The sequence below is a fragment of the Bubalus bubalis genome, chromosome 10, assembly GCF_019923935.1.
Source record: "Bubalus bubalis isolate 160015118507 breed Murrah chromosome 10, NDDB_SH_1, whole genome shotgun sequence".
Classification (NCBI taxonomy): Eukaryota; Metazoa; Chordata; class Mammalia; order Artiodactyla; family Bovidae; genus Bubalus; species Bubalus bubalis.
The window spans coordinates 103,423,281-103,444,598 of NC_059166.1; the positions used below are offsets into that span (position 1 = coordinate 103,423,281).

The window sequence follows — 21,318 nt, forward strand, 5'->3', positions numbered from 1 at the left end:
AGCTGATAACTGGAGAAAATGAGGAAAAAGCAGAACAGAAAAGCAAACAGAAAAAATTTAAGAATAAGCTAACAGAGGATGCGGAGAAGGTAATGGCACCCCACTCCAGTACTCTTGCCTGAGAATCCCATGAACGGAGGAGCCTGGTGGGCTGCAGTCTATGGGGTCGCACAGAGTCGGACACGACTGAAGCAACTTAGCAGTAATGGAGGATAAGTAATGAGAAGTACAGAACAAAAGGTCTGTAACTGTGTACTCTGAGTTTAATTTCCTCTGTGTATATACCTTTTCTCTGTGGCTAAAAAATGTACGTTTTAATATAGACAAACACATATTCATAGATAATCTTACATGTCTGTTTTCTCTTCGTCTCCAAGCAGCTAACTCTTTAGAAGCTAGCTCTTCTGGACTCATTCTTATAAGGTGATCAGGGGTTACTTCTCCTTTCAGCACTTTTTTAAATAATATCTGGAGGTATTTAAAAATGGGAAGGAGAGAAAACATTTTTAAAAGAAGGAGAAGCTGCTGTATAGAAACTTATCATAAAGATGCAATTTTGAAATCTGATTTATAAATGTTTAATGATTCACATATCACCTACTACAAATAGAATAAATGACAGCCTTGTGTTCTAGAAACATCAAATAAGGCAGCAAAATAAACATTTTGTATAAAAATCAACACATAATGGAGAAGCATGTATGGTGGTGAAGTTTTTACAACACCTATCCAAAATTGTATTAAGTCTTCCCAGGGACACACACTATCACAACAGCCAACCCATGACTACATAAAAGCTACTGCCTAAAGGAACTTTACTGAACACAGTCTTTCATATTCTTAAAACTTCACATCTTTAAACCCTAACAGGCTTTGTGGGAACTCCCAAGCGAAGAACCAATTACAAGAAAAAACCTAAAGGAAATAAGTATTTACTTGAAGAAAAGTTTTTAGATTATATAATTCAAAAAGTATCTGATCCCTTGGACCATGACAGCAGAATTTACATGAAGATTTTTCTTAAGTAGTAGTTAGAAGACTTCAAGAAAATATCTCATGTCACACTTACAGCAAGTATCATTACACAAATTGTTGCACTCATGTGAAAACCTTGTAAAACTTAAGCAAATATTTAAGGAGTTTGAATCTACACCCACAGTCTCTAAGTCCCAAATAAAAAACCCTAGGAAAAGATCAGGTATTCAATTAAAGTTTACTCCACTGCTAAAAGATTTTTAAAATTAAAGTCATTTTTAAATTAATAACAATATTTTAAAAGCTACCTTTTAATCAAAATGTAAATTATTTTCTTAAGCAGCGTAGCTCTACTTTCAAATTTAAATCAGAAAGTATTAATTATAGTGTTATAAAATTTGCCTTAACAGATTTTTGAAGATTACATAGGAATGAATTTTGTAATGAACTGAATTAAACAAAGGACATAAAGGAAAGAATTCACATAAATCAGGTTAAGACATATTTAGTATTTTATATTTTAAAAGACACTGTATAACACTAGTCACCACTGTGCAGAATTTGTAACTCAATTCAATAGCAGAAGACTTTATTAAAATTACTGGTCTCACGTCAAGAAATAAATTATAGATCTATTGTGTTAAATTATTAACCCCTACGTGTTGTGTATGTGCTCAGTAGGAAAGCTGGGAACATAAAGGTCCAGACATGAACAAAATATACTTACGTTGTTTTTAGGATCTTTCAAATTGAACATCAAACTTCTATATTTGTTCTTATATTTAGCATCTGTGTCCCGAAAAAAAGAGAAAAGCTCTTTTTCAATTTTTGTGGCAACTTTTGCTGCCTTTTCCTCTGGTACCTTCAAATTTGAGTCTGTAAGTCTTAAAATTAGAATAACTCAATTATTTTTCAAATACATGAAGCGTACATTATTCAATCTTCTACATTATCAATGTGTGTTACCTTTTCATAAGAATGTCTTTTAAAGAATGCCGGACACTCTGTCGGATCTGGTCTGCAGAAGGCTTGGAAGCAGGAACGGCTGGAGGATGCACACCAGGCAGTCCTTTTTCAGTTTTCTTCTTCTTTATCTCCTGCTTCTCATGAGCACCTAATTTAAATGGATATCAAAACTCACTAAGCTGCTTTTAAAAAAATATTTTCCTTTTTAATGTACAATATAAGTTTATAACAGAGCTGACTGATTAAATATCACTACTTTTAGGGACTTCCCTGGTGGTCCAGGGGTTAAGACTCTGTGTGTCCACTGCAGGGGGTGCAGGTTCGATCCCTGGTTGGCAAACTAAGATCCTATGTGCCACGAGAAAAAAAAAAAAAAAAAAATCCCTTTTTTTAAATCATTAGATCAGAATCCATATACCACACTGAAATATTCTTGACAAGGAAATTCTAACCTATGTATGATGACAGATGTTAACTAAACTTATTGCAGTGGACCATTTTGCAATATATACATATATCAAAACATTATATGGTACAACTGAAACTAATGTTATATGGCAATTATACATAAAAAAAAAAGTTCTAAATGACTTTTACTTAGAAACTAAGTTCCCCTGGAGAAGGGAATATATATGTTGTTGTTTAGTCACTCAGTCTTGTCTGACTCTTCTGCGACCCCATTGACTGCAACCCACCAGGTTCCTCTGTCCATGGGATTTTCCAGGCAAGAATACTGGAGTGGGTTGCCATTTCCTTCTCCAGGGGACCTTCCTGACACGGGGATCAAACCCATGTCTCTTGCAGTGGCAAACAGATTTGCTACAACTGAGTCACCAGGAAAGTTCATTTTATTTTTATATATATCCACACAATGTGATCAGATAGCCCAAAATGTACCTTTCCCTTGTAGCCTTAGCATCTTTATTCTCTCTCCTTTAAACATCTACATTGGCAAAAACGATAACCTGGTGAAAGCTAACTTTTATCCTTCACCCAAATAGCCTACAAACAGCTAAAGATAACTGGAGAAAGCAAGAACCGGTGCTAACAGATCTCACTTTAAATTTATAACTAAAAATCTCAAGTGGATAGCTCAATGTACTGCCCTAATCCTATTAAAAGGTCCTAGAATTTAAATTTGCTCTCCCGCTTTCCAAAACATGTATTTTAGGCTTTTTCTTCTTTCTTCTCAAACCAACAATACCTGTCTCTCCAACTTCAACCTCATCTGACTTTCTCACTTCATATTTCACTAAGGAAATAAAAACAATGTAACCTATTTTCCCATCACCAAACCTACTAACTTCACTCACACGTCCCCACTCCTTCTGCATGCAGCCTTCCTACCATTACAGGGCATCAGCTGTCCCTTCCTATGACCAACCCCTCTGGGGGAATCCCATCCCCTTTGACCTCTTCAAGGACTTTGAACCTCAACCATCATCTCTCTCCTACCTCATCAAATTCTCTCCCTACTGGATCATTCCCAATAACCTTACAAACATGTTATCTCCTTAAAGAGAAATCCTGACCTCATATCCTCCTCAAGTCACTCAGGTCATTACACCATTTCTATTTCCTTTAACAGCAAAATTCCTAGGAAGAGTTATGCACAATCACCATCTCCACTTCCTCACCCTCCATTCTTCCATCCACCACTACAACTGGCTTTTGTCCCCACTGGTTGGTTGGATGGTTTAGTTGCTAAGTCACGTCTGATTCCTGAGACCCCGTGAACTGCCAGGCTCCCCTGCCCATGGGATTCTCCAGGCAAGAATACTGGAATGGGTTGCCCTTTCCTTCTACAAGGGATCTTCCCAACCCAGGAATCGAACCCAGGTCTCCTGCATTGCAGGCAGACTCTTTACCAACTGAGGTATGAGGGAAGCCCAAATAGCTATCTGGACTGCATCTGACAGTTGATCATTACCTTCTTCTCAGAACTTAACCTGGCCTCCAGGTCGCCCTGGTCTCTCGGTTCTCTTACTTCAAAGGCCATCTCTTGATCTCCTCTGCTGGAGCCTCTCTCCTGCCCAAGTTCTAAATGCTGACATGCCCCAAGGCTTCTGCTTCTGTTCCTTCATCCTCAAACTCGCTATGTAGCTCTTCACATTTAAGTGCATGCTTTTAAAGTAACAACTAAGCACCACTAAATCCCAAATTTATACTGCATGGCCCAAAATCCAGACTCATCAGCCAAAGATTTACTCTAAATATCTCCTTATGGATCTCTTAGGAAGTATCTCAAAATACCCAAAACATAATTTTTCAATTTTTCCTCCCCAAATCTCTCTTATCTCCACAAAGAACACCAACACTGATCTAATCATCTGCTAAGACTCTTTTTTCTTTCACCTAGCTACATCTAACCTGTCACCAAGTTCTATCAAGTCTACTATAAAACGTATCTGAACCTGACCACCTTTACCACCCTTACTGTGCTGTTTCAGGCTACCATCCTTTCTCCTAGATCCTGGTAGACTCCTAACCAGTCTACTCTCCTTCTCTCCTATTCCCTGACAGTCCAGTCTCCACAAAAAAAAAAAAAAAAAAAAAAAAAAACAGTGAACCAGCATTCCCTCGTATAAATTCCTCTAAAGGCTCCCCACTCTATTCAGAATAAACAATAAACTCCTGTCATGGCCTCAGAGTTTCTACATAATTTTCTCTCAACTCACCTTCTGCCACCATTCTACCCCTCATGTATTTTAACATTCTAACCATTCCACAAGAACCTTCTTGCTCTTCAAATGCAGACAGCTTCCACTTCAAAGCCTTCAGCTCTGCAGTGCCCTCTGTGGATTCCTGCCTCCAAAACAATTCTGTATTCCTTCAGATCCCACTGCCTCCATTTTCTCTGAAACAAATTCCTCCCATTCTCCTTGACCTTGACTCTCTATTCCATTATTCAAGTTTTTCCTCAGTGCCTAAATTCTCTAATTTTTTTGGTCTCCCTACTATTTTATTTGTCTCCCTATTATCTGTAATTTCCCATTAGTATTTAAATGCCATGAGGGCAGGGGTCTTATCTTACTGAGGTTGTTAGTACTTCTCAAGAATTCCAAACAATAATGTCTTATTTCAAGTAAAGTCAATCACCTAAACTATTTTTCTTGCCATTAAAATATAAACACATTAGTATACAATAATTTCTACTGTTCTTACTACCTGGTTTTGAAGCTTTTTCTCCTGTGCAAATAACGGTTGTAGACTCTTTTGTCATTTTTTCACTTTTTTCTTCTGAGGATCTCCGAGGTAACACTGGTTGTCCCATCTTTCGAAAAGGTGTTAGCTGCCATTTTTTAATTTCGCTATCCCTACAGTCTGATGAGTTTTTGCCTTCACCAGATTCCTAGGAAAAACAGTATTTAATTCATTAGAATGAAAACTACTAAACTACCTTTAAAATACAAAGCAACCTTCATAAGTATATAGATGAAACAAATTAAACCTAATTAGTATGACAACTTTTTAAGATCATGCCCCAGTCTTTGGCCCAGTAACTGTTCTGTGAAGATACACATAACTCTCAACAGCAAAAAGGACCTTCATCCTTTCTTCCAAAACCCACCTGTTAAGTACCTATTTTCTGCAGAACACACAGTAGTCTATAAAAAGGAACTAAAAAACACTGAGATTATATTCCCAATAATTGTACTAGAAAGAAAATTACATATAAGATTTCCGTTCGTCAGATGTAGATATGAAAAAAAAGAATGGCAGGGAGAAATTGTAAAGGTATCAATTATCTATATTTTTCTTTACTACTATCTAGAACCAAGTCATATTTACCTATAAAAGTATCAAATGTTCAGTGTAGCTACAATTATAACCCACAAAAAACTACAAATGAAGCCAGAATTTGGAGACCCTTGGAAACAAGTAATATCATATTAATAAGAACATTATGTATAGCAATAAAATCATAGTTTTTAGGAAGACAGTATACTAAAAAAAAAAAAACCAAAAAACTGATTTTCTCTGGACTGGGAATCCTCTTTTTTATTTACTTGTGTTTATTTTCTACCTCTCCAACTAGAGTTGAGAGCAGGAACATATTTCAATCAGGGATACATACTCAAATCTGGTATCATGCTTGGCACACAATAGGAACTCAATAAATAGTTCAATATAAAATAAGAAGAAGTGATCTTTTAAAAGCATATTCCATAAACTAAACTCAGAGTAGTTCAAAGAAGATTCATCAATTCAACATGAAAAAGAAAAGAAAGCAGTAATCACTTCATTCATGTATTTATTTATGAAATCAGACTAACCTCAATTCCATATCTGGTAAGACTGGCTAGAGGGTTCTTAAAACACTCAGTGTTAATGCTTTATAATGTCTTTTTAGACAAGATGGAGGTTTTCTATGACAAAACAATAAGTTATATTTCTGAGTGGCCAAGAAATTGTACCCAAGAAATGATGATTAAACATTAAAAGAACCTTCCCAAAGGCTTGCTATAAACCATCTGCGACGGCACTCAGTTCTATATTATCCATTACTTTGGTGCTAATCAAATCAACAGAAAAATAGTAAATATTATGAGGACATAATCTAATTCTCAGAAAGTCTTGGCAGACAGAAAATGCTGGATGCCACAAGGATTTGGCAAACTGGAATTTAATCCAGATTTGTCACATAAGGAATGTCTGGAAAAACTGCATTTGTAAATAAGAAAGTTTTAGAGAAAACATGCCTATGTTCTTCAATCTGAATGGTCAGACTAAAAAATTTCCAAGGCTCCTTCCAACTCTATAACTTGTGTTCACTGTATCTTGGAATTATTATATTTGACCATCCATATATGTTTGTTACCAGTGTTTCCTCCCTAGAGCTACCTATAAGAATAACCAATGATTAAAAAAATCATAGTATAAAAAAGGTAGACAATGAAAATAAAACTTAATTAGATAAAAGGCTGTGTCCTTTATACACTTCTCCTGTAACTGACTAAATATCTTAAAACTTCTATTTAGAAAATACGGTAGTTGAAAATGAAAGATGAGGGGAAACTAACTTTTTAAGACACCACATTATAAGGGAGAAATTATGAAGTAAGGCTTCCAAGCAAATACTGGGAACAAAAATCAAAAGAATTAAGATTACATTTCCTTACACAGAGAACTCTTGCACTTGAAAATAATAATTCCAAATGTGGTTTTAAGGATTCACAGATATTTATGGACTGAAAAGCTTTTTAGAAAAACTTCTCAGTAAGCACAATTTGTATCTAGCCCCACAAGATCACATACACATTCTACCACTGAAAATCCAAATACCAAAGACTTAAGAATAAATCTGCATATTTCGAAGATGTCACTAACTGGTTTCACCAAAACTAGCAAAACATTTTAAGTAAACCTTCATTTTTGTGGAAAAATAAATGTGAAAATGTACACTACAGTGAAATCTAAAAAATTTCAAATTCTCAGTCTACACAAGTTCTTAAATAAAAAGAATGCATAATGAGAAGCTCACCCGTTTTAAAATTTTGACCTTGTGCTTCACTGTATCATCTACATACTTGGTTTTATCATTTGTTGTAGTGTGCTTTGGTAACCCAAGCTTTTCATATTCCATTGCTTTATCTTCACTATGGATTTCAACTTTAGCCTGGTTTCCCAAAATATCTGGATCAGCTATTTCAGTCTTTTTATCTTCTTCAGCACAACATTTTACACACACATATTCTTTGTCTTCCTCTCCCATTTGCTGTGCTTGAGAAAGACTTAACCCAACACAATCACCATGAAACCAGTCATCACATCTCCCACAGCCAACCATAAACCTGGAAAGAAAAAAGAACACTCTGATTTGATACATTTTCTAAAAAAACCAATGCCAAGTGAGCCTAAATTGAATTTTTTGTATTGTGGTATTGTGCATGTTTTCTGTCCTTACACATTTTATCAGTTCAACAGTGTCAAAGTTCTCCAAGAAAAGAATATTGTATGAAAATGAAACTTTTTAAAGAAGTCAGTATTTCCCCTCTAATGTAAAGTGAGAAAATACTGGGGGGGAGGTGGGGGGGGGGGAAGGTTGGTGGAGCATACAAAGATAAAAACAAAGGGCAACTGGTCTGTCTGCATACTGTATGGAATAATTAACATATAGAATAAGGGTATTTCTCCACTGAGAAGGGTGATAAGCTTTGACATTCAACCTATCCAAGTTACATTTACCACACAGACCTGAATTTATACATAAAATTGGAGTCACTTACCCAACTAATTTAACTGACAAAAAGAAAAACCAGATGCAACAAAAATGCAACTCAAAAACTAACTGAGCCTCACTGACTGTTCCTTATTAACCACCTTAACTATATAACTATTCTTAGAGCTCAAAATATTCTGGTTCATCACGTCAGACTGATTTAGCTTAAGAATTTTTTACATACTTTTGAGTGTGAGTTTACTACTTGACCTTGTACCTCAGATAATAAACCTGTTTTCCCAAATAATGACCAATAGTGTATCAACATGAAGATATTACTATTCAGGCTGAGTTTTCTTTAATTTCCAAACAGTCTCCTTGTAGTTCCCCTTTACTGCATTTTATCTAACAAATAATTTCACTAGCCAATTAAAGTCTAAGGGCATATTTACCACTCTAAAAAGTTTGCTTAACTTAGAATATCTGGAATTACTTTAGAATAATATAGCAAAACAGATGCATAAACAGCAATTTAAAGGTGAAATTATCTTTTTCACATACTTTTCAACCCACTGTTAAGAAAATGACAAAAGCTCACTTAATTATGTTTAACATTTTCTTTTTTTCTTCTTCAGATTAGTAATTCATGGTATATCTGAAAGATTTAGGAGAATTTAAATACATTCTTTAATGATCTAAAAACTTTGTGCTGATTTTGATAAGAATAGTGCCACCACCAATGACAAAATTTTTTTGGTTACTGTACTTAATTAATCATAGAAGAGGTTATATTAGATCAAATGCCTATTTACAAAAGCCCTGCTGCTGCTGCTAAGTCGCTTCAGTCGTGTGCGACCCCACAGACGGCAGCCCACCAGGCTCCCCCGTGCCTGGGATTCTCCAGGCAAGAATACTGGAGTGGGTTGCCATTTCCTTCTCCAATGCATGAAAGTGAAAAGTCAAAGTGAAGTCACTCAGTCATGTCTGACTCTTGGTGACCTCATGGACTGCAGCCTACCAGGCTCCTCTGTCCATGGGATTTTCCAGGCAAGAGTACTAGAGTGGGGTGCCACTGCCTTCTCCATACAAAAGCCCTACAAACATATAATTACAGACATTTGAAACACAGTAGACTTGCATATTAAACCATAATCCACGAGTACAAACTGAAATGGTAAAATAAAGCAGCTGGCAGCAACAGATGCCAGTGTAAAACTCCTTTTAAAAACCTATTGTCCAGTAAGATGCTAAAAGTAATATATGGGGTGATATAGCTGACTCTCTCTAAATATAATCAAAGGTCCTATTTTAACTCAGAGACTATAAAATTCAGAGCACTGAGTTTCAAACCTTGCAGGATATCTTGAAATCAAGTCCCTGACTGCAGACCACTCCACTCTTCCATCTCGTGTGCCCTTGTCTATATTGTGGACCAACCACTGCTGTGCACTAAGGAAACTTTGTTTTTTCATGTCTGTAATTCACCATTCCTGAAGTGGTGATACTTATGCTAGCTTTTTAGGGTTAAGTCACCATTTCTTCCATGGTTCATTAAAAAAAAAAAATTCACTGAAAAACACAAATTAAAAAACAAAAAACTCACGCTTTAAGTAAAAATACAGAATATTTTGGATTCATAGCCCTAGTGAGAAAACTTTCTAATAATGTGGTATTTGTCTGCAAGATAGAAATGGTTTCTAGGCATGGAAGATTTTAGATAGGTCTATTGCATGTTTCAATGATACAGATCATATAACCAACAGAAAAATACAAAGCTTAAAAAATAGAAAAGTTCTTCTATTTCAGACTGCAAAGTTGTAAGAACTCCCATTTCTTGAAAATAACTACCTAGGTTGATTCTTTTGAAATACTGAAGGAAAGCTAATGTGTTCCCCATCACAGCTATATTAACAATTTCTTCAAAGCAAGCCTGGAATAGTTTCAACTATGACCATGGCTATGCTTTTGTCTCAAATCCAAACCTAACTAACAAACTATAAAGCACATATTAGGAAATTTCAAATCTTTATTTGACCAGGGAAGAGTCACTTTATTATGTAGAATGTATTCACTATATCACCATACCCCAAGTTTATTCTGGAAATACCTCCTCGAACTTGAGAAGCTCTGAAAAACAAATCTCAAAACTAAAGTGCCAACCACAGATGTAATCTTAATGATTTATATTTTATGTAAGTAATATACTTAAATATAATTCTGAAAAACCAAAAAATTACACTGATGTGTATTATTACCATGTCCTAAGGGAAAATATAATTGACTGGAAAATGAAACTGGAGAATTTCAAAAAAGGAAATAATTAGCAGTATTACAAACTTTATTAACCATATATATATTTTTAAATGGCTTTTCAAAAAAGAGAAGATACATTGTCTTCCCTTTTCATGATATTCCTCATGGCTTAAAAATGGAGTATGGATCAAATAGTGAACATACTCTCCAACTTTCTGCTCTGTCCTTGAAATTCTCATCACCAACAGACAAAATCACTCAAAGAAGACTATAACCTGGGTGTTAAATATTTCACCAAAAACAATTAACATGTGAAGTTTAGCTCTGAATTAACTGGACCAAGTCAGCATGAAATCAGTTAAATGGAAAACTTTAAAAATATCTGTTGTGTTCTACTACTGTTATATGTTCATACACAAAATTTTAAATCCTATTATAATTTAAACAGTTTAAAATGTAATCCTAATTCTAATCTTGTTGGCACAAATTAAAACATATTCTTAGAAAATTTCCATGTTTCTTCAGAGCAAACCACAAAGGCAACATTGAGAATTCCTGTTCTTAAAAAGTCACAAACTAACAACAGAGCTATTTTAAGATGAGCCATCAAGTTCTAAGTATAAAAGTAATTGAGACTGTATTACTGTGAATGTACATGTACTCACTCTTCCTTAGAATAAAATGATTTCCACATAAACACTAAATTATTGTTGTTGTCACTAACAATCTATAATCTGCAGAGAAAAATATTTATCAAACTTGTAAACTCCTGAGAAAAGCCAGAATCACTAAGAGAAAATTTCCTTTTTTAAGAAAAAGGTTTCTTGCTTAAAGCTATGACTCAATTATGCTAAGTAGACTTTTTTGTTTCTAAATTTCATCCAATGAGCTAATCTTTTAAAACTGGACAAGAAAGTGTAAAACAAACTGAAGATGCAAATGTCACCTGGAGAGGGAGGGAATACTAGAAACTACAACATAGGTATTGTGAAAAGACTAAGATTTCTTCCTTCCAAAATGCCAACTAGTTTATGTTTAAAAAGAAGTTCAAAGGTAATTTTTAAAAAAAGGATTAAATAGTCTGGTTTTTACAATAATGAATATGCCTTAGCTGTAAGGAGAATCCGGAAAATAAATGGAAGCTGAAACAGGATGAAGCGTAAACCGTAAGGCAGTCGATGCTTACTGCCTTTAGGACATGTACAGAAGTTTCTTAAGGTCAAATATTACATTTGGCCACACACTGAACAAATCTGTATTTAAAAATATAATTTCCAAATGGAAGCATAAACATGAAGCTAACCTCAGTTGCATTATATATAAAATGCTGAAGTAATAAAATAACCTTTATAGGAATAAATATGTCACAAGTGCTAAAAAAAAAAGTCACATTAACAAATAGTTTTTACTGAATGTAGCTAGTGCATGAGATGAAAGAAATGGATGAAAATCATTTCCACATATGTCCTACCTAATAAATTCATGTACTTACACATGGATTAAACTAGGAAAATTACATGCTACATGGCGGTTGCATTTTTTTGAGTAACCTCAGTGTATACAAGCAGAACATATCAAAGTAGTGAAGGCTAATTAACATGTAAAGAAAAAAACAATAACTTAAACTTTTTTATTCACATAATTGAAGTAATGAGAAATGTTGCTTCCAAAACTGATTTTCCAATATTATAATATTCATTTCAATTACATAGGGTAAACTCAAAATCCCTACACATCTAATATTAGAATATTAGGTCATTTTCCAGATGGAGGCAAAGAAATTCTAGGTTTTATAGGGTAGATCCAAAAGGCAGCTTTAGGTAAAAGAACAATGAGACTTAACACTAAATCTTCATATTAGGAAAATAACTGATGTTGGTGAAGTGACAGTCTTCATTCAAAAGCCTGGGCAAACTCCTGAGGACCAGGCCATCATTAACAGAAGTTATCTCAAAAAAGCTACTTTATACCATGGCTTCCAACTCTAGGCCAAAGTTTCATTGCAGAAACTCATTCACTTTAAGGCTTCTATCTGATTACTCTGACAACACGTCAGTGTGATCAGTTTTAGAAGATGCTTGCAAAGAAACAAGGTCTTCTAAAATACATAAGGACCATCCAGCCCTTAATTCTCTTAAGCCCACTTTAGAATATTTTAATAAGGTATTTTAAACAAGCAAACAAAAAAGCATAAAGAGCACAAAAGTGAGGGCAAATGTAGCACTATATTCAAATAAGTCAGAAGTTTTAAAAACTGGGAATATGCTGTTATAAAGTAACCGCTGACACTAAAAATAGGCTACAGGCTGAATCACAAATGAAGGAAGTTATTTTTTACAGAACAGCCCCAGCAACTCCCAACCACCATCTTCCACACCAAATAATGTATTACAGCACACTGCACTAAACTGTCCCTCCCTAAAGAGTTTCATTTTCATACTAACATTTACTTCATGAGTAAAGATAATATTACAATGTGTAAGTTATAATGTTCTTTTATTATATCAATGTTGTTAGAAGTTCCATCAGCAATCTCAACACTTGAACAGGATAATCTTGTAGCTGAAAACTCCACTTCATCTCTTGTTCTCTTTTTCTGAAAAAGCTAGCAAATAAAAAATACAAGGGGGAGCGGGGCAAAGGGGAAGCGGAGAGAATGGCAGTGTCATAAAACTAGGGATAACACTGAGTCCTGTGGAAAGAATGTCAAGGGCAGCACTATAAAATCACCTCCTAAAAGAGGAGAATTCATAGGAAATCCAAATCACTAAAATAGCAAAAAACAAAATATATGTTTCACTCCATCCCATGTTACATACAAAATTCCCCTGGGTAATTTAATAGTTGTTTTAGCTATCAAATTTCATTCTAAAGTCAAGTTTGATAGTTATAAAGTAGCAGTATTAAGTCAGAGTAACTGCTTCATTAAAAATAAACAAACAAAAGTGTATGTGTGTATGTATATATAAAATTTCCATTATGCCCTTCACATTTTATTACTAATTCTTTTCAAGCCAAACAAAATAACATATAACTTACAGGCCCAAAGCACTATAAAAATTTTCTGATTTTTTTTTAAGATGCAATGACTAAGTTATAGTCTAACTGATTACAATGACAAAACAATTCCATATATATCAGTTTTTGGTCAGACTATGTATTTTAAAGTGTTCTAGAATACTGATGTACTCAGTGGCTCCATCTTTCTATCATCCAGGACTGAGGAGGGCTTTTTGTTTTTGCAAAAGTCTTTGCATATTAAATCATCTTTCTATAAAAAGTTCTCCCACTAATCTCACTCTATAAAACAGCAATTTCTCTTTAATATACATATCACATACATACATACACACACACACACACACACCTGTTGCCATGTGGTTTTTTGCAAAACCCACACTGCTTGCTGGGAGTCCAGATATATTTGCATTCGAATGAAGAGCTATGATCTAAGCCTTCCCTTTTTACAGTAGCTATGTTGTCTGGAATGAACAATGGTGGCTCATCCAAAGAAAAACTTTTGCTGCTTCTTCTTTGGCGGGGTTGTAGGTTCTTCTCAGGTTTTTTTAATTTCAATTTTTCTTCTTCCTTTAAATGTTCTCCACCACCTGCATGCTCCAGCTCTTCCTTCGCATGACTATTGGTTCTCGCGGCTAGAGTCGGCTGCTGGGGCTTATTATGGCACTGTTTCTGACTGGCCTGCAATGAGTGTCCAGTTTGTACAGGATGGTGAGGTTCTTTAGAGCAACTAGGGTGACCATGAAGTTTATCACTCATAGAATGAGTTAAAGGTTTGGAAATCTGTACTAAATTTTGATCCTGTGATGTTTTTTTGAATATAGAATGAGCTTGATTTTTCACAGATTTAACCCCAGAAATGCAACTCTGAATCTTTGAATCCTTATCAACTTGTTTTTTTCTCACTTTGACTGGTCTATGAAAATTCTGCTTAGATTCTGATTCATCAGCATTCCGCTTCACACTTTTGACATTAGCTTTAGTTTTGTTATGCATTAATTCATGCTTTACTGTAGCAACTTTTTTCTGAGTATCTGTGGTCAAGGTTTGCTTAGGATGAATTACAGGTTTTTTATGTTTAGATTTTATGTTTTTTGATTCTAAGGAAGAAACACTACTTGACTGGCTATCTCTATCATCCTGAAGGGTTGCTGTTTCATGAAACTCCATTTTAATACCTTCAACAATATTCAACTGTTCTGAATTTTGGTCAGGTGCATCACAAATAGCATTTTCTAAAGTATTACTTTCTGGTTCAAAAGCACCAGTATTAACCACCTCCAAGTTTGATTTATTAAATCTGGTGCCCTCCAATTGCTTATCATTAGACTCTGTACCTTTACAATAAGCCATTTCTATTTCATTTCTTTGAAATAGAGGGGAGTTCTTAGCTTTATCAGCAACTTTCATGCTATCTTGCAATTCCAAACTACATTCATTTACTTTATCCACAGAACCAGACAAACTGACAAAGTTCTTTTCTGTCTTGTTTGGGTTTGTACAAGCAGGACTGCCAGAGAAAGCATCACAAGATGCAGGTTCCTTATTGACACTGTCATCTTTGTGGGGTAATTTAACTGTCACCTTTGATTCTTGTTCAACTTCTTCTGCCTTCATTTCTTCAACAATAGTCTCATCCATTTTACCTGAAATGGAATCGTTCTGTTCATTTTCTTCTTTATCTGAAAACTTAAATAATGGGCTAACAGACTTGGTTTTACATTCCAGAGTTTCACTTTTCTTTTCTTCAATATTAATACAAGTCTCTGAAAGGAGTGGAGAATTTAACTCATGAGATGGCACATTTGCTTCTCCCTGATTATTACACTTTTGCTCAGAATCTAATCCAGCTTCATCCTTCATTTCAAGACAAGATGAAACTGCTGCTTCAACCTGTCCACTGTGTCGGTTGCTCTTTCTGCTCTCTTTTTGGTGTTCTGATTTCGGTGATGTACCAGCTTCTTCTTTAATCTGACACCTTTCTGGTTGTTTCACGCCTACTTTAGGGGCAGACACAGTCTTCCCAGATGCCTTTTTTGTGCTATTTAAAGGTGCTGCATTTGAACGCTTGGCAATAGTGCTTTGTCGCAAATTTCTTACTTGTTCTATCACAAGGGAAAAAAATAAATAAAAATAACTTAGTTATGTTGCCATGTGTTTTTATTTTTATTTCAGTGCAATTTATTCTGAGCTATAAAATTCATTTTCCCATTTCAATGAAAATGTACTAAATATCTACTCGTGACGGACCATATTTTAGATATGTTAAATTTTATACTTATCAAAGTTCTATCAACTCTGAGGCAGGAAAAAAACCTCTATAAAATTTATACTGATATTATACTTTACAATAAGACAAATATTTTTTATCAAGTTTCCTTTTTATAAAAATAAGCTGAGACTAAAATTAAGATCCTTTATATTACTACCCATTTCAAACAAGGTTATCATACAGTTTTAAATATTAAATACCTTTATATAAAACCAAACAAATTCAAGTGCCAATTAAATCTGAACTAAACCATCTATCACAATAGTATCTGTGTGAGTTTCATTACAGCCTCAAAGAAATTCTAATACCCTTATAAATGTACTTCCATTGTATCTCCATTTTAGCATTCAATCTACTTTGACTAGTTTAAATATACCAAGAAGTCAAATATACACTGAAGTACACAGATCAACCAAAAAAGAAATTATATTTAAAAAGATTGAAACCAAGAAAATGTTTCAGAAGGGAAAATGAGGAAAGTATGAAAATAATTTACTGGATACATCCTCCAAGGAAAACAGAAACACAAAGTGAAAAGAAATTGGAAAGAAAGCTAAATAATTCACTAAGAAAAAAATATAACAATTCACTAAGCAGAAAAACAACCCACAAACTGAAATACAAAATAAGGAGCTATATATCCAAGCCTACGCATATCAATACCTCTGAATCAACTCTGCAGGAAAACTAAAAGTCACCAATTTAAAAAAGCCTCTTTCCTTTTTAACACAAAACCCTACAATGCAATTTAGAACATTCTCTTAATTTGTCACATATCACTGACCCTGAGCTGTGACTGTCTTACAGAAGGCGTTACACGTCCTCCTCCGTCTCTAACTTCCCTAGAAAATGCCTGCAGTCACGACACTCAAGTGTCCCCGTTTGGATTATAAATTATATGGTCATCCTAGCCTTAGAGACCTTTCCTAATCCCCCCAAGACTTGGTAAAATATCTAGTCTTCAGGTAGGTACCCAACAACTTTAAAAAATTACTTACTGGATTATGAACCACTCAAGCTCAGATACATGAACATTTTTAAATAACTAAAATTTTTATGATTTGTTATCAATACTTTGATGATTTTTAAAGTTTTGAAGGCAGTCTGTAATAATTTATAACTCTACTATATTTATCTGCCCTGAAATAAATGAAAAACGTTTAAAACCCATTATCTAAGTGGTTGATAAATGAATAGCACATACAACTGTGAAGGTATTTAAACAAAAGCTATTTTCCAATAGTAATTGATTACTTAGCAAAGGATAATTTAACTATCTCCTCTAACTATGAACTGCTTTAGTTTGAAGCCAGACTACATAGGCCACACATTTATCGTTATTTGTCTGTAATGTTCATTCTATTCTTTCATTTCTCAAAGTCACAAATACCTACCAAATAACCAATTAAAAAAAAAAAGTGAGGAAAAGATAAGTAAATATATACATCTCAGTTAATTTACTTCTTAAACCCCACATCAAAACTATCCAAAAGCTACAAATCTAAAAGAAAAGGAAGAATAAGAGTAAACAGACAATTTAGGAAGCCAAACAAAAGATGATCAAACACTGATGCAGAAAATCCCCCCAAGGTAAACACTAACTGGCAGGGCTGGCCAAACCAACACCACTGGCATCTCCAAAGGTTTAGGAACTGGTGACCCCGGATGATCCTAAAGCAGGGAGGAAGGCAGGCAGTTCACATGAGGAGTTGAAAGCCAAGCTGTTTAAGAAGCAGTTGGACCCCAAGCTCACTCTCCTCTGTCCATCTACTGGGCAAGTGCTCTTCCCAGTTTCTTATCCAAGACCAGAGGCTTACTCTATAAGGAGTATAAAAACAGTTTCAAGACTAAGGAACATTAAGCACAAATAAGAGTGGCTGTAAAGTACACTGAAATTTTTAAGATTATGTGAATCTCTATGTGCTGAAAGCTGAGATGCCCCCGTCAGCTTCCCTAAAGGGTTTCCATGTATGCTAGTAATCTAACAATCTAAATTCTAATATCAGGGATTCTTCCAAAAAGGTACACAGCCAGATTACCATAGCGAATGCTCACAGTCAACAAAACATTAAACACTGAGCAAGCTACCAATGATCAGACATTTTAGGAAAGTCTCTCAACATGAAAGACAGAAGCAAAAAAATAAAAGAAAAAGGAGAAGAAATTTTAAAAAGTTTAAAACACTGTTAAGTAGATATAAGCATCTGAATGCAGAGTTCCAAAGAATAGCAAGAAGATAAGAAAGCCTTCCTCAGCGATCAATGCAAAGAAATAGAGGAAAACAACAGAATGGGAAAGACTAGGGATCTCTTCAAGAAAATTAGAAGTACCAAGGGAACATTTCATGCAAAGATGGGCTCAACAAAGGACAGAAATGGTATGGACCTAACAGAAGCAGAAGATATTAAGAAGAGACGGTAAGAATACACAGAAGAACTGTACAAAAAAGATCTTCACGACACAGATAATCACGATGGTGTGATCACTGACCTAGAGCCACACATCCTGGAATGTGAAGTCAAGTGGGCCTTAGAAAGCATCACTACGAACAAAGCTAGTGGAGGTGATGGAATTCCAGTTGAGCTATTTCAAATCCTGAAAGATGATGCTGTGAAAAGTGCAGACTCAATATGCCAGCAAATTTGGAAAACTCAGCAGTGGCCACAGGATTGGAAAAGGTCAGTTTTCATTCCTATCCCAAAGAAAGGCAATGCCAAGGAATGCTCAAACTACCGCACAACTGCACTCATCTCACATGCTAGTAAAGTGATGCTTAAAATTCTCCAAGCCAGGCTTCAGCAATATGTGAACCGTGAACTTCCAGATGTTCAAGCTGGTTTTAGAAAAGGCAGAGAAACCAGAGATCAAATTGCCAACATCCGCTGGATCATCGAAAAAGCAAAAGAGTTCCAGAAAAACATCTATTTCTGCTTTATTGACTATGCCAAAGCCTTTGACTGTGTGGATCACAATAAACTGTGGACAATTCTGACAGAGATGGGAATACCAGACCACCTGACCTGCCTCTTGAGAAACCTATATGCAGGTCAGGAAGCAACAGTAAGAACTGGACATGGAAAACAGACTGGTTCCAAATAGGAAAAGGAGTTCGTCAAGGCTGTATATTGTCACCCTGCTTATTTAACTTATATGCAGAGTACATCATGACAAATGCTGGGCTGGAAGAAGCATAAGCTGGAATCAAGATTGCTGGGAGAAATATCAATAACCTCAGATATGCAGATGACACCACCCTTATGGCAGAAAGTGAAGAGGAACTCAAAAGCCTCTTGATGAATGTGAAAGAGGAGAGTGAAAAAGTTGGCTTAAAACTCAACGTTCAGAAAACAAAGATCATGGCATCTGGTCCCATCAGTTCATGGAAAACAGTGGAAACTGTCAGACTCTATTTTGGGGGGTTCCAAAATCACTGAAGATGGTGATTGCAGCCATGAAATTAAAATACACTTACTCCTTGGGAGAAAAGTTATGACCAATCTAGATAGCATATTCAAAAGCAGTGACATTACTTTGCCAACAAAGGTCCGTTTAGTCAAGGCTATGGTTTTTCCAGTGGTCATGTACGGATGTGAGAGTTGGGACTGTGAAGAAGGCTGAGCGCCAAAGAATTGATGGTTATGAACTATGGTGTTGGAGAAGACTCTTAAGAGTCCCTTGGCCTGCAAGGAGATCCAACCAGTGCATTCTGAAGGAGATCAGTCCTGGATATTCATTGGAAGGACTGATGCTGAAGTTGAAACTCCAATACTTTGGTCACCTGATGCGAAGAGCTGACTCATTGGAAAAGACTCTGATGCTGGGAGGGATTGGGGGCAGGAGGAGAAGGGGACGACAGAGGATGAGATGGCTGGATGGCATCAGTGACTCAATGGACGTGAGTCTGAGTGAACTCCGGGAGTTGGTGATGGACAGGGAGGGCCTAGCTGCGATTCATGGGATCGCAAAGAGTCGGACACAACTGAGCGACTGAACTGAATTGAACTGAAGTACCTTATGAAAGACAACATAAAATACCACATGCGTGAAACAAGGCCAAAATGCTACAAAAAACATTATTCCCAAAACAAAAAAAGAACACTCAGAATTTGATGAAAAAGTTGATGGATAAACATGAGAAAAATTCAGTAAGAAGAGGAAGAAGATAGACGTGGATAAGTGAAGAAAATAGAAGAGTCCATCCCTACTATCTAATACTTGAATGACAGGAGTTTCAGGAAACAAGAGCTGAGAAAATAAAGGGGAAAATAATCAGTGAAATAATTCAAGAGATTTTCCCAGACTCAAAATAGAGTATCACTTTCAAGTTTCTGAGGAAAAACAATTTGCAACCCTGAATTCTATGTTTAATCAGACTATGATTCCAATGTGAGAACAGATTATAAATACATTTGCAAACATACAAGGTTTAAAAATATATATATATACATACTCCTTTTCCTCACAAAACTACTAGAAGAGGCCAACGAAGGAGCTAAACCAAAGAAAAGTAAATAGGAACTGCAATACAGAACAGAATCCTCAGAAGACTAGTAAAGGGAGCTCTGTGGACAAGAGCCACACCTCTAGCTTACATAGGGCTAACATAGCACTACACACAGCAGCAGATCACAAGGTCCCCAAAGACACTTTCCTCAGCAAGATGAAAATGACAGAATGCCTGATATGCACAAATATATTCAGAAAAGATTCAGATCACTGGCAGAGTAGTTAGGGTGTAATTACTGATATGTACATTAAAAGCTGTGTGTGCAAATGTGTAAACTAATAAGCAAATGATCAATTATTAAATCAGAAAGACAAAGTTGTATAGAACAGTTTATTAAAAGGATCATCACTAACAGCATACTGACTCATAATAACGTAATTCCTACTGATCTTGTGAAATTATCTATTAGAAAAATGAGAAAATATACTTTTGTTTCATGGGGGAACAAGAGGAGAAAAGAGTGCTAAATTCACCATCCAGAATGGGAAATCAATAAATACAATCATCAGAATAGTCAAGAAGTAGCAATATACACGTGTTACTTAAGAGACATGGAATACCAAAAAAGTAACAATAATTAATAAAACCAAAGTTTTCTCTGAGAAAAGGGAAAAAAGTAGTAGGATGGCAAGTACTGGAAACTCATAGGTACTAGTCAACTCTCTGAATCATGTGTAATTTCAACGAAAATTTTTTTAAAATCATACCAACAGACTGATACAATCTCAAAACTGATGATCAAAATGCCTCAGGTTAGCAAACACCAAGAAAATACTATCACTGCTCAGCAAGTTTACACTCGATCACATCTGTCCCTTCATTTGATTTTCTAGCTAGGTCTCTTTGGTAGAGTTACCTTGTGCCATTAAACGAGGTGATTTTCTTGGTGATCTCACTGAATTTTCTTCTACTTTGTCCCTCAAATTCCTGTTAGGTAAAATCAGTTCTTCGTCATCAATGGTATCATTGCCACTTTCTTTAACAACTCCTTCATCCATAATATCGTCAAGACCAACAACTAGGAAAAAACAAAACAAAACAAAAATTTTTTTAAATATTGGTGATGTTGTGTTTAAAGGCAGTACAGAAAACACTGTGAGACAGTTTCCTAAAATGGGATAATGCCACTAACAAGCTCCCAATTCAGTTTACAAACTTCTACCT

The 21,318-nt window shown here is 35.3% G+C and overlaps 1 protein-coding gene across 12 annotated transcripts in view; it reads right to left on the reverse strand.

Annotated features, from left to right (window-relative positions):
- PHF3 (PHD finger protein 3) overlaps window positions 1-21,318 on the reverse strand; it is a 168,527-nt gene that overhangs the window by 90,613 nt on the left and 56,596 nt on the right. For 10 of the 12 annotated variants that reach the window (XM_025294956.3, XM_025294957.3, XM_025294955.3 and 7 more), the window contains 7 exons: window positions 21,011-21,172; window positions 13,725-15,480; window positions 7,427-7,736; window positions 5,110-5,293; window positions 1,942-2,089; window positions 1,703-1,859; window positions 352-468 (listed from right to left, as the gene is read on the reverse strand). In XM_025294956.3, the coding sequence (XP_025150741.1) occupies window positions 352-468; window positions 1,703-1,859; window positions 1,942-2,089; window positions 5,110-5,293; window positions 7,427-7,736; window positions 13,725-15,480; window positions 21,011-21,172 (2,834 nt within the window). Of the gene's footprint in view, window positions 1-351; window positions 469-1,702; window positions 1,860-1,941; window positions 2,090-5,109; window positions 5,294-7,426; window positions 7,737-13,724; window positions 15,481-21,010; window positions 21,173-21,318 lie in introns of those variants that run through there. The other 2 variants (XM_044924548.1, XM_044924549.1) reach the window with 2 other exon arrangements.